At 39.5% G+C, this 13,618-nt stretch overlaps 1 protein-coding gene across 2 annotated transcripts in view; it reads right to left on the bottom strand.

Moving 5' to 3' along the window:
• Positions 1-13,618, bottom strand: part of ext2 (exostosin glycosyltransferase 2) — a 287,961-nt gene that overhangs the window by 40,828 nt on the left and 233,515 nt on the right. For both annotated transcript variants that reach the window (XM_039739082.1, XM_039739091.1), the window contains exon 12: positions 3,981-4,124. In XM_039739082.1, the coding sequence (XP_039595016.1) occupies positions 3,981-4,124 (144 nt within the window). The remainder of the gene's footprint in view (positions 1-3,980; positions 4,125-13,618) is intronic.

Raw genomic sequence — 13,618 nt, 5'->3', positions numbered from 1 at the left:
ATAATAAGGTGTCTTATTTGTTCACTCAGATGAGTCTTTACCTAATATTCAATTGTGCTTGAAAGTCTGAAAACATTCCCGTGTCAAAAATTTGCAATAACAGATGGAAGCAGGCAAACTCACTGCGCTGTACTTACTTCATCTATCTTAAGTATAAATCCCTCTGGAGAGGTTTAGCAGACTCCAAGTTATCTGCTCTTCCATCTATACAAGTTCAGTCTGTAAATGTAATGGGTTTGGTACTTACATTTAATCCAGATCATTCATATAAATTAAAAAGAGCAGCAGTCTCTGCACTGACCCCTGAAAGACCCCACTTTTGACCTTATCTAATTCTGAAAGAAATTCCTTGAATGGTAACACTTTGCTTTCTGTGCTTAAGCGAATTCTGTACCCATGTGCACACTGCTCCCCGAATCCTTATCACTTCCACTTTGATAACCAGCCTTTCATGGGATACTGTGTTAAAAGCTTTTTGAAGGACCAGGCAGCTCTGCTGCTTTTCGATGGTTTTATTGCTTTCTCATAAAACCCCAATATGTTAGTGAAACACAATCCCCTCCATATCAACTGTCTGTATTTGAGAGCTATGTCATTATCTCTTTGTTAACTGTTTCCACCAATTTGCCTGTGATGCACATTTAGTGAGATGGCCTACAGTTACTAATTAATTTTAAACAATTTTTATATAGACGGGTTGGTGTAGTTGCTAAGGCATTGGATGTTAAATGCCAAAGTCGCTGATTCAATTACCAACTCCAGTTCACTGTTGACCCTGACCCAGTAACTCAAACAGCCTGTGAAAATGTCAGCCATGTAGGCATCTTTACGTAGATTAGGTTTGCTAGCTTAGGCTCCAGTATGTTGCCATTTCAAGATAAAAAGAAAACAGAATAGCACATTTTGTATGTTGCAGCCTTGTACTGAAATCATTTCAGTTAATTTTTTTTCCTCATCAAATAACACTCAATGCCCTACAGAGCCTTTTCTATGCCCCACACCCCTAGAAAATGTTTGATTTGTGTTTGCACTCCCTACAAAAGTAACTTAACATCTGTAGATAGAGTCATCGAATTTCTAATTTAAGAATCAAAAATTGAACCACATACAGTACTGCAAGTGAACAAACTGAACTAAACAAAATACGCTTTTAACTTAAAATTTAAATATACATTGAGCAATTTAGTTTTATAAATCTCAAAAATCTAGAAAATGTGTCCCCCGTGAAATTTACACACTCAGTAGACAATTCAGGGTCTGAAGTAGAGCTGCAAGGAAATGACAGATGATCAACGATCAAGGGCTTTGGAGACCTCCATGAAGTAACGGGTGCCGGTGTGCTGCTAAGCAATGACTCACAGTCGACAAGTTCTGTCCCCCAATAACATCTGTGCCACACAGTTAAAATTACTGTGCTATTGCCAGGTCTGCCAACAGAAAGAGATTCAGTCCCCCTTGTACCCACCCAAGCGCAGAGAAAAATGGCAATCAATCCTCGAAATCAGTGATATTTCACAAACAGGGCTTGCACAGAAATCAGGACTAAACCTCACCCCTCTCTACAGATGGTCCAAATTCAATTCTTCACAAAAAAAAAATATATATTTGTCTTAATGAATGCTCCGCCAGCAGCAAGGAACCTGCGAGAACGTGCATTTCCATGTCTCATTCACAGGTGACAATTGTATGTGCAATGGTTGATTTTTTTCATGCAATAGAACAAGAACACTAACTAATAAATGACCTAAAAATGACAGCGCCACACTGCACCATGGTAAAGTCAGACAATGTACCTCACTAGGTTATGGTGGACTGTGTCGCATCCCCGGAAATACAATCCGATTGTAAGCACAAGTAAGTTTTACATGCTCACTAGAATGTGTCAAATGACACAAGCACGTAAAAGTTTCCAGTGGGAATTCAAAACTATCTCCAAAGCACACAAAACTTTCTTGTGCGAGTTGAAATGCGCACAAGTAAAAAAAAATATTTAAACCCATGTCACTTCACTTCACCTAGGGTGACAAAGCTAAACAGGAATTATTGCAAATTTATTAAAAATGTAAAAATTAAATATCACACTGACACAGGTATCAGACGCTTTACTTTGGCTCTGGTGAATCTCATTCTGTTTATCACCATGGAGTCCATCTGTGGTTAAATGCTAAAATTATTAGAGGAATTATTATTATTATTAGTCTGTTTTTACATGCATTTTTATTACTCTTTAATTTAATATTGTTTTTTGTATCAGTATACTGCTGCTGGATTATGTGAATTTCCCCTTGGGATTAATAAAGTATCTATCTATCTATTATATAGTGCCTTTCATATCTATCTATCTATCTATCTATCTCAAATCATTTTGACTTGATTTGAAAGGGACACACCGGTCTACAGAAGGTCTCACAAATAAGCAAAAACCGAGCCATACCATGAGGTTTGAAGGAATCGCCAGCACAGCTTGGAGACAGGATTGTGTCGAGGCACAGCTCTGGGGAAGGCTAAAAAAAATTCCTGCAATACTGAAGGTTCCCAAGAACACAGTGGCCTCCATAATTCTTAAACGGAAAAAATATGGAACCACCACAAATTTTCTTATACCTGGCTGCCCGGCCAAACTGAGCAATTATAAGAAAAGGGTTTTGATAAGAGAGGTGACCAAAAACGCTCATGCTGTGCTGCAAAGAGCATGGCTGGAGATGAGATAAACTTCCAGAAGGGCAGCCATCATCGCAACACTCCTCTGATCTTGGCATTATGGCAGAGTGGCCAGATGGAAGCCTCTCTGTGCAAGACACATGAAAGCCTGCTTGGAGTTTGCAACAATGGAACCTAAAAGTTGCTCTGATCTGTTGAAACCAAGATTTATCTGTTGTCACACACATGTGCATGGGAGGCAGCTAAAGGGCCTGAATGACAATAATTCCATGCCAGACCTAGAGGCAGCAGAGTGCACTAACTCTTTCTCTCACTTCTCTGCAGACCAGTTACAGGAAATTCCACCCCGATGACATCACTTCCATTTCCGGGCCCACTGATGGCAACACTTCTGGTTTTGGCCCTAAGTCACTTCCTCCACTCTCCCTTAAAGCCGCCATCTTTGTGTCAGCAAATCAGTTCTGTTTTACAACTCTTTTACAGCAAGGAGAAATTATACGGGTGGCAGCCCCAAACCTTTTTATATCTCACTTGTCTCATCTTTGACATGGTTTGGTTTCAATTCCAAGTATGGTAGTGCCAGCATTAGAGACTGGAAGACTAGCCTGTATCAAGAGAAAGCTGAACAGAGCAAAGGGCAGAGATATCCGTAATGAAAACCTGTTCAGAATGCTCTGGGCCAAAGGGTCCCAAAGCAAAAACAAAGCAGGAGTGGCACACGGACAACTCTGGGAATGTCCTTGACATCTCGGACTTGAATTCAAAGGAAAATCTCCTGAGAGATCTGAAAATGCCATCTTTCTGCAAAGATGAATGGCAAAAAATCTCCAAATCGCGGTGTGTGAAGCTTGTCATGTCAAACCCAACTGCTGCTGTCAAAGGGGCTTCTCCTAAATACTGATTATAAAACGGTCTGAATACTTGTATTATTGGGATATACCAGTTGTTTTTATTTGTAATACATTTGCAAAAATTTCTAAAGTCATGTATTCACCTTGTTATTCTGGGGGTATTGAGTGTTCCCTGATGAGAGAAAAAAATGAAATGAAAAAAGTAAAGGGTCTGAATATCTTTAGAAGGCACTATACATTTAAGTTGAAAATGACCAGTTCCGATTTATAGCAAAATCCTTGTATGAACTGAAGAGATCTGAGGATTATTTTCATAGTAACTGGCAGTATGTGGGCTTTTTGTTCCTCTTTTAATGTGTTTCTATGACACTGTTAATAGAAACAAAAAATGATTACAGAAAGAAATATATACAAAGGCTTCATTGCAAACCTGAACATTATGGTTAAAGAAACCAGGTGGCTAAATACCTTATGGTAAAACGCAGCACCAGTCAGCACCATAGACACCTCATTGGTCCATTCGGATTCATACTTCCATTTTCCCATCTCGTGGTCCCAGAGGTGTAGCCTCCCTGGATATCCCACCAGTCGGTCTGGAAATTCTCGCCATACCTGGAGACAAAAATTGACCAGTGATAAAAGTCAGCAAGCATGAGAGTACATAGCACTTTCCACAACAAGCACTTAAAAGTTCTCTCCAATCATTTCAGCATCCATGTTTTCTTTGCTCTTCACTAAGCAGGCGTTTACTGCCATTTGTTTGATTCACATGTCCACGGACCTCAAGCCACAGAAACACAAAATGAAACACTCTGCTTACAGTGATGATAACAGCTTTTGAATTACAGTTGTGCTGCTTATTTACGGAGCCCCTAAAGGACATGAGCAAAAAAGAAAAACAAAACAAAAAACACATGCTAATGTCAATTCACAGACACCATACTTATAGGACTAATTTTTGTAAATAATATCTGAACAAGTTGCTCTCAGATTGTCTGTCTGACACAACAGCTTAACATCTAGGTGCCGTTGTAACTAGGAAAACTAGGAAAAGAAAATCCGAACACATTTCTCCAGTTTTGATGTCACTACACTGGTTACCTGTGTCTTTCAGAATTGACTTTATAAACCATAAGCAGAATTTTAAAGTCTTAAATAATCTCGAACCATTATATATATCGGAATGTTCGACACCCTATATTCCAAATCGTAACCTTAGATCCTCAAATGAGTGTCTCCTTACAATTCCAAAAGCTAAACTTAAAAGAAGTGGTGAGGCGGGCGGCCTTCTGCTGTTAGGCACCTAAAATCTGGAAAAGCCTGCCAATAGGAATTCGCCCGGCAAATACAGTAGAGCACTTTAAAACACTGCTGAAAACACATTACTTTAACATGGCCTTTTTATAACTTAACTTAAAAGTGAGCAAGTGGTTACAAGTGAGCAAGTGGATAACCTCCCAGAGGTAAACACGACTACTAAGGAGGTACTGAGGGATTTGGAAATTGTAGAGGGAGAAGTGCTGCTCAGATTAAATAAGATGAAATCAAACAAATCACCAGGCCCAGATAATATTTATCCTCGTGTTCTTAAGGAGGCTAGTGAGTACAGATAGAAACCCTTGACACATATTTTTATGAAGTCACTGAGCACTGGAGAGATTCCGAAGGATTGGAAAATGGCAAATATCATCCCATTATATAAAAAGGGTGACAGGGCAGATCCAAGCAACTATAGGCCAGTAAGCTTAACGTGCATCACAGGAAAATTAATGGAAGGAATTATTAAGGATAAGATTGAGCAACACATGGCAAGGACAGGAGTTATTAGGAACAGTTAGTGTGGGGTCAGAAGAGGGAGGTCGTGTTTTACTAACATGTTGGAATTCTATGAGGAGGCAACAAAAGGATCTGATCAGAGTGGAGCTTATGATATTATTTATCTGGACTTTCAGAAAGCATTTGATGAGGTGCCACATAAGAGGTTGGGCATCAAATTAAAAGAAGTGGGAGTTCAGGGTGATGTTTTTAGATGGGTGCAGAATTGGCTCAGACACAGGAAGCAGAGGGTGACGGTGCGAGGAACCTCATGAGAACTGGCCGATGTTAAGAGTGGTGACCAGCAGGGGGCAGTGCTGGGGCCGCTGCTATTTTTAATATATATAAATGATTTAGACAGGAATATAAGTAACAAGCTGGTTAAGTTTGCAGATGATACCAAGACAGGTGGATTAGCAGATAATTTGGAATCCGTTTTATCATCACAGAAGGACTTGGATAGCATACAGACTTGGGCAGATTTGTGGCAGATGAAATTTAATGTCAGTAAATGTAAAGAATTACACATAGGAAGTAAAAATATTAGGTTTGAATACACAATGGGCGGTCGGAAAATTGAGAGTACACCTTCTGAGAAGGATTTAGGAGTCATAGTGGACTCTAAGCTATCAACTTCCCAACAGTGTTCAGAAGCCATTAAGAAGGCTAACAGCATGTCAGGTTATATAGCGCCTTGATGTGTGGAGTACAAGTCACAGGAGGTTCTGCTCAGACTTTATAACACACTGGTGAGGCCTCATCTGGAGTACTGGGTGCAGTTTGGGTCTCCAGGCTACAAAAAGGACATAGCAGCACTAGAAAAGGTCCAGAGAAGAGCGACTAGGCCGATTCCAGGGCTACAGAGGATGAGTTATGAGGAAAGATTAAAAGAGCTGAGCCTTTACATTTTAAGCAAAAGAAGATTAAGAGGTGACATGATTGAAGTGTTTAAAATTATGAAAGGAATTAGTACAGTGGATCGAGACTTGTATTTTAAAATGAGTTCATCAAGAACATGGGGACACAGTTGGAAACTTGTTAAGCGTAAATTTCGCACAAACATTAGGAAGTTTTTCTTTACACAAAGAACGATAGACACTTGGAATAAGCGACCAAGTAGTGTGGTAGACAGTAAGACGTTAGGGACTTTCAAAACTCGACTTGATGTTTTCTTGGAGGAAACAAGTGGATAGGACTGGCGACCTTTGTTGGGCTGAATGGCCTGTTCTCGTGTAGATTGTTCTAATGTTCTAATTTAACTTAATCCTGATACTCTGTATGTTCAATTCATCATAATAACTATTCATGGTGGCTCTAAAATCCATACTGTCCTCTACTCTCTCTTCTTTTTCCGGTTTCTTTGTGGTGGTGGCCTGCAACACCACCACCTACTCAAAGTATCATGATGCTCCAACAATGATGGATGGATTAAAAGCCAGAAGTCTACATGACCATCATCATCATCAAGTCCTTCCGTGAGAACCCTAAATCCAAAGAGGACTGTTCCACTTATGTTAGGCAGAATGTCCAGAGGGGACTGGGCGGTCTCATGGTCTGGAATCCCTACAGATTTTATTGTTTTCTCCAGGAGTTTTTTTTGTTTTTTTCTGTCCCCCCTGGCCATTGGACCTTACTCTTATTCTATGTTAATTAATGTTGACTTATTTTATTTTCTTACTGTGTCTTTTATTGTTCTATTCTTTATTATGTAAAGCACTTCGAGCTACATTTTTTTGTATGAAAATGTGCTATAGAAATAAATGTTGTTGTTGTTGTTCTGCTTGATGACTTAAAACCATCCCATCTTTGCATTTATATTTACTTATTTGGCTGACGCCTTTATCCATTTCTTTTTGGTTTTCCAACTGGAGCACAGGCTGGTCAAGTGACTTGCTCAGGATCACACAGTTGTGTCAGTAGTGGGATTTGAACCCACAGCCTCAGGGTTTAAAGTCCAAAGCCTTAACCACTACACTGTACTACTTGCCCAAACATACCATTTTTTCAATTTTATTAAACACATAACTCCAGTCCTCGTGTCCTAACATTGGCTCTCATTTAAGCTTAGGGCTGATTTTAAAATCTTCCTTTAACCTCATAAAGCCTTAATGGCCAAGACTCTATTTATGTATCTGAGCTTATCATTACTTACAAACCAGAATGCACATTGTGATCTCAAGATGCTGGCCTGCTTATAATTCCAAAAATTATTAAAATAACAGTGAGAGGTTAAGTTTTTAGTTACATAGCCCTGCAAGCTGTAGAATGGTGTGCCTGCTAATAGGAGAGATGCACCTTCAGGCTCAGGCTGAAGATTCACTACTTTAGTCCAGTACACCCTCCTGACTAGAGCTGCTGATTAGCTGTGCATACTCCACTTCTGTTTGATACTTATTTGTACAGAAATAGAAGTAATGCAATAATTATAAACCATTACTAACTCTCCTCTATTCCTCTTATTGGTGTCTGAATGTGGCACTTGGTGCCATTGCACTACTACCAGACTGTTCCCCTGCGTATGGTAAAGTTATCTCAGATAAAGGAGTGTTGCAATCATCGGATGGAGAGATTCTCTCATCAGACTGGATAACCAGCACAGACTCCACTATAGAACACCCCAGGAGCAGGTAGGCAGCCAGTTGGCCGAGACCTCCAGGAATCTGACTTTATTTTTGACTTTCTCTTTTACAATTTTAATCTTCACTGTTGTCAACTGGCCATAGTTGATCAATAAATCAATGGACTGATATTATTGGTTACCATTTATGTTTAATCAGCTTCTTCATTGATCTCTGTGTGTTTTAACAAATCTGCATTTATGTATACAGTAATCGCTATATTGCACTTTGACTTTTGCGGCTTCACTCTATCGCAGATTTTATATGTAAGTATATTGAAATATATAACGCACGTTTTTCGCTGCTTCGCGGGTTTCTGCGGACAATGGGTCTTTTTACTTCTGGTACATGCTTCCTCAGTTGGTCTGCCCTGTTCTCTTCATACAAAGGATGCTATTGGTGGATGGCTGAGAAGCTACCCAATCAGAGCATGCAGTTAAGTTCCTGTGTGCTGACTGGCTCAGCGACAGAGCACCGAATTCAATTCCGCTGTGTTAAACAGGAAGTCTCATCTCACTCGTTCAGCATCAACGTGTTTCGCTGTGTAAAGAGTTAACTTTTGTGATCTTTTGTGTTTATCTTTGTGCATAGTCAATCCCTTCGTTATGGCTCCAAAATGATCTGCTCCTGCTACTGCTTCAAGGGCCCAAGCGCCAATGGAAGATGCTAACGACTGCCAAAAATGTAAAGGTTTTGGATATGTAAAAGGAAGGGAACAGCTACACCGCTGCAGGACGCCATTGCAGCATCAATGAGTCCATGATTCTTTTATTTAAAAAGGAGGAAAAGAATATAAGATCTACGGCTGCAGTGTCCTTTAACCAGGGCGCAAAACGAGTTGTAAGTGGATGTAATAAGGCGGTAGTCCGGATGGAATCTGCTTTAGGGATTTGGATTGAAGACTGCCGGAAAAAGAACAACGGCGGTGCTACACAGTCGCCTGAAGAGGCTCCTTTAGAAGACCTGTAACGCTCTCCTTTGTTGTGCAGTAAAACTAAACTCATCGTTATCGGACAAGTCGTCGTGTCTTTGTTGGTGAGTAACCAGAATTAATTTTCTATGTACAGTACTTATTACATGTACATAGTTTAGTGTCACTGTACACACATTTTACTGTATACAATTTTTCTTGCATCGTACGTATTTATTGCTGATGGCCTGTCTGTCGTAATGGCTGTAACATATGTGATATCGGAGACACTCGAGATCTTTAAAATAATATTTAGGTTTTACTGTATATAAACAGTGTGTTTACATACATAATTTCAACGAATCTTACCTATTACCTAAGAGAATACAAAGGGTTTATGCCGTATAACTGTGCGGGAAATGTTTATAAGAGTGTGGAAGAGTTTATAAAACTTAAAATATAGAAAAATAACCATATGAACATATGGTTTTTACTTTGTGGATTTTCACCTTTCGTGGGGGGTTCTGGAACGTTAACCCCGCGATCGTGGAGGGATTACTGTACTAGCTCTGTATTTAATATTTAGTATAATTTATACTTATATTTTAACTGAAAATTGTTCATAGCACTCAGTGAAGAGTGCTATACATAAAAAAAAGGTTGTGTTGTATTGTACTCGGTAAGCTGAAATTCACAACAAAAATATAAAACCAGACAAAAATATAAAATAAGACACACAAAGAAGGAATGCATAGAATGAGCCACAGACAGGGAACTCACCCTCGAGATCTCAGTTTCGTTTGATGATGTTGATGTGCCGTGACAGCAGGTTTCCTCAAGAAGTTAAATCAGCATTAAAAATAAAGCCCCTCTTTAATGATAAAAAATGTTAATCTCATGTTTTCATGGAGATCAAATAGAAAAAAATGTGATGGAAAAGACGTCTATGGTAACCAGTACTGGGCAACAGGAAACAGCATCCGGTTGTATTTGCACAACATTCCAAACAGAAATATTTTTACTATAATTATGCTAAATAATTCACTTCGGGAAAATGTTCTTGTGAACTAAAACTGAATGCAGTCAAGACAGCAATGAGCATTGGAATTATACACCCGCCTCTCACCATTACATTTATATTCATATCTACAACTGGAGTACTTCGATATTAAATGCACGGGTGAATTGATCTGCTGGTTGTTGAAGTTTCATGGATAAGCATAAGTACGAGACAAGCTCTCTTCCTGATGATGTCTTCACTTGCTTGTCGTTAACTTTTAATCTTTAGCCGTACACGTCCCTCAGTGATCTTTTCACTGTCGACATCACACATCACTAAGCGCATTCCGTTTTATTTGTCAAGGGCTTTTTCCTGAAATGATTTAATTGATAATATTTCAGCAAAAAATCATGTGTGGGATATTGTGAGCATACGACTGGACAGCTTCATATCACGCATGGATGATGCAACACTAGCAATGTGAACATTTTTAATGGATATTTTGATATTGTTTAGTGTTATGCAACATTGGTCACCACCGACCACTTTTTTTTAATCTCCTTTATGCATAAACATAAGAGATTAAATTGATTCTCTGCTTTTAATACATACTATATGGCATAAGCAACCTATAAAAAATATATCATATTTGGCTGGAGTATTCCTTTAAGGTCTTGTTACAGAGCAGTTAGAAAAGGCACCTTGATGTCCTCTATTTCCTAAGTTACTCATTTTTGGGGGTTTGCCTATTTACTGACTCTGGTTTGTATTTACTGAGTGTCTGTTAGTGAGAGTGTGATTCGTGACAAGCTTAATCTCTCAGATTCAAAACTAACAAATGACTCTGTTCCCCTTGTTTACCTTCCATACAATTTTAAAATGCACGTTCACTGCCGCATTAGAATTCATAGAGCCAGGGCTTGCCCATTCTCAGAAAGTCTGTTGTTTCTCTTGTTCTCCTAAGTAGTCCTCCAGGGACACCGGTAGCACACAAATCCCACAAACTCCAAGGCCTGCTATTCTTCAAGCCTCTCCACTTCAGGAACTCCTAATGTCAAATATTTCAGATGATATGCACTGTGCTTTAAAACCTTGGCGTGAGGCAAAACCAATCCAGCTGTCACAAATCGCCTTCTGATGGTCCGTCTTCATTACTCTAACATTAAACATGTCATTTCATTGTTTCAGTTACAGCGTTTACTTTCCCTCCTTATATTAACCAGGCCTCTGAGATGATCTGTCTTGTTGATGTGACCATTCCTAACTAATTATGTGCCTCTGAGACAATGCTTAATATTGTACAAGCAATGCAACCTAAAGGTGCGATATAAATGAAAGGTTAATAAAAACTACTGCCACTACAATTTGGCTTTGAGAAGCCTTTGCAATCTGTCAACTATCTCCTGAATCACTGAAGATATTTGAATAATTCAAAAACAAAAGATTGTTCTCAGCATAAAGTGAAGATTCTTTGTCATTATCATATGCTCTGACAATCAATCATATTTTTATTGAAAGTTCTGGAGAGAAACCTGTGATAAACACTATGACAACTTCAGAAAGTTGACAGGAATATGCGACAGACACTGCAATATTATTTTTCCGATTGCAGCCGACAACAAAAGTCAAGACCTGTGGACTTAACAGAACTCTCAGTGAGGACCATACCATCTGAACCAGACTCCTAAACAAATAAACAATGTTACTTGCACCTATGGTTCAAACTGGTGGGTTGGACGAGTACGGGACACAATAGACATGGAATCATACAATGGATTTTACAATCTTCCTGGTCCTACCACATCGTTCGTGCTATTAAATGATGAAAGAAAAATCAACTTGGGTCCCACATAGCAAAATCCTCAAGATGTTCTCAGTTTTTGAGTTCTGTACTTCAGATTCTTGCAAACTACACAAAAACTGATGAAAATTCTAAAAATGGGATCTTGTTTCTCTTTGGCCAGCAGTCCAAACTAGGGAATCTATTCCCGAACAGATTTATCCATTCCTGGGAATTCAGAAATCCCGCATTTCATTCCCGGTAAACCCGGGCTCCCGGGAATCTCACATGTGAACGGTTTTAGAACGACCGACACTTATTTTTAATAAAACTACTGCAATATGTTTACACAAATAAAAGACTAACCTTATCTACAAGCAGTTCATGCTGTCAAAGAAATACATGTATCATTAGTTGTGGTAATAAGAGCATAGCAAGCGCAACGTCCTCACAGGTGGCGCAGTGGTAGTGCTGCTGCTGCTTTGCAATAAGCTGACAGTGAAAGATTGTGGGTTTGCTTCTCGGTTCCTCCCTGTGTGGGTAACGTTTTGAGTACTGAGAAAAGCGCTATATAAATGTAATGAATTATTATTATTATTATTATTACAGGTGGCGCAGTGATAGTGCTGCTGTAAGGAGACTGTGGGAGATTGTGGGTTTGTTTCCCAGTTCCTCCCTGTGTGGATAGCGCTTTGAGTACTGAGAAAAGCGCTATATAAATGTAATGAATTATTATTATTATTATTAACATGTCCAGCGTGTGGTCGTCCATGCGAGAGCGCACCTTCATGCAGAAGTACGCCAGCCGCTGAGAAAGCATGCTCTGCCTCCACTGAAGTAGGCGGCACAATCATCAGATACTGATACAATTGTTCTAAACAATGCCCGTGCTTGCCGTTGCACTGAAAAACCGGCATTTCAGCTTTTACTGATGCATCCAATTTATTGTCATCATTCTGTGGTCGCAAGTTTCTTGGAACAGATAATGCGGATGCAACAGATTGACGCATTGCAATTTCAAGTTGCTGTTCAAAGCTGTTGTCTGATGAAGTGCAAGCTGCAGCAATGGCGCCACCTTAATTATTTTCAAGTGTAACTCTATTATTTCTTGATCGATTTTTACACTTTTACACACAATATATTCGAGCTTGGCCGTTCCTGTTTTCCCGGGAATTACAGAAGTTAAATGTCCGGGAATCCCGGGCTCCCGGTAATCAAGTCCTACAAGTCATAGTCCAGTTCAGAGATAACAGGCAAAATGTCATCCACGATTCATTTTGATCTCTCGCCAGATGTCAGTGCCATTTTTGCCGCTGTGTGCGCCTTGCTACTCACAAGAGTGCAGGGAATCTCGGTCAAACCAATGAATCTAACTTTCCTTCTAGCAACGAGAGTCCAACTAAAATGTAATGGTTGGTTCTGTCACAGTTTACAGTTGATTACCAAAAGTTTGACAAAAGTTGACATCAGTCCTGAAAGAGTTAAGGCCAAAATTGCTACTTTTTTTTTTTTTTTAAAACTTGTAATCTCTCAACTACTTGCACATTCTAATCCTCATGCATCAACTCACCACTCTTCAGAGCCATGATGAGTGAGTACAACTACCTTACCTCAAAACATCTGTTGTTCTCACCTGAAAAATCTCAGAACATACTTATTAACAGACAAACATCTTCTAATTACATCCAAATTTAAACAATAATCACTAACAGCAGCCATACCACCAGCACTTCAGAAGAGGTCATTCCCATGAAGCTAAGCATGTTCAGGCGCAGTCGGTACTTGGATGGGAGACCAACCAAGAAAAGCTTAAATCAGAAGCCATGGCACCTGTTCTTCAGAAAAAGTCGCCCACCTGAAGCTCAGCATGTTCAGGTCCTGTCAGTACATGGATGGGAGAACATCTAAGAAAAGCTTGAGTTTCTACTGGAAAGGGTGTCGGTGAGGCCAGATGGGGGCACTTACCCTGTGGTCTGAATGTGG

The sequence above is a fragment of the Polypterus senegalus genome, chromosome 1, assembly GCF_016835505.1.
Source record: "Polypterus senegalus isolate Bchr_013 chromosome 1, ASM1683550v1, whole genome shotgun sequence".
Taxonomy (NCBI): Eukaryota; Metazoa; Chordata; class Cladistia; order Polypteriformes; family Polypteridae; genus Polypterus; species Polypterus senegalus.
Note: the sequence above shows the minus strand (reverse complement) of the source record. Positions and strands in the feature narration are given on the sequence as shown.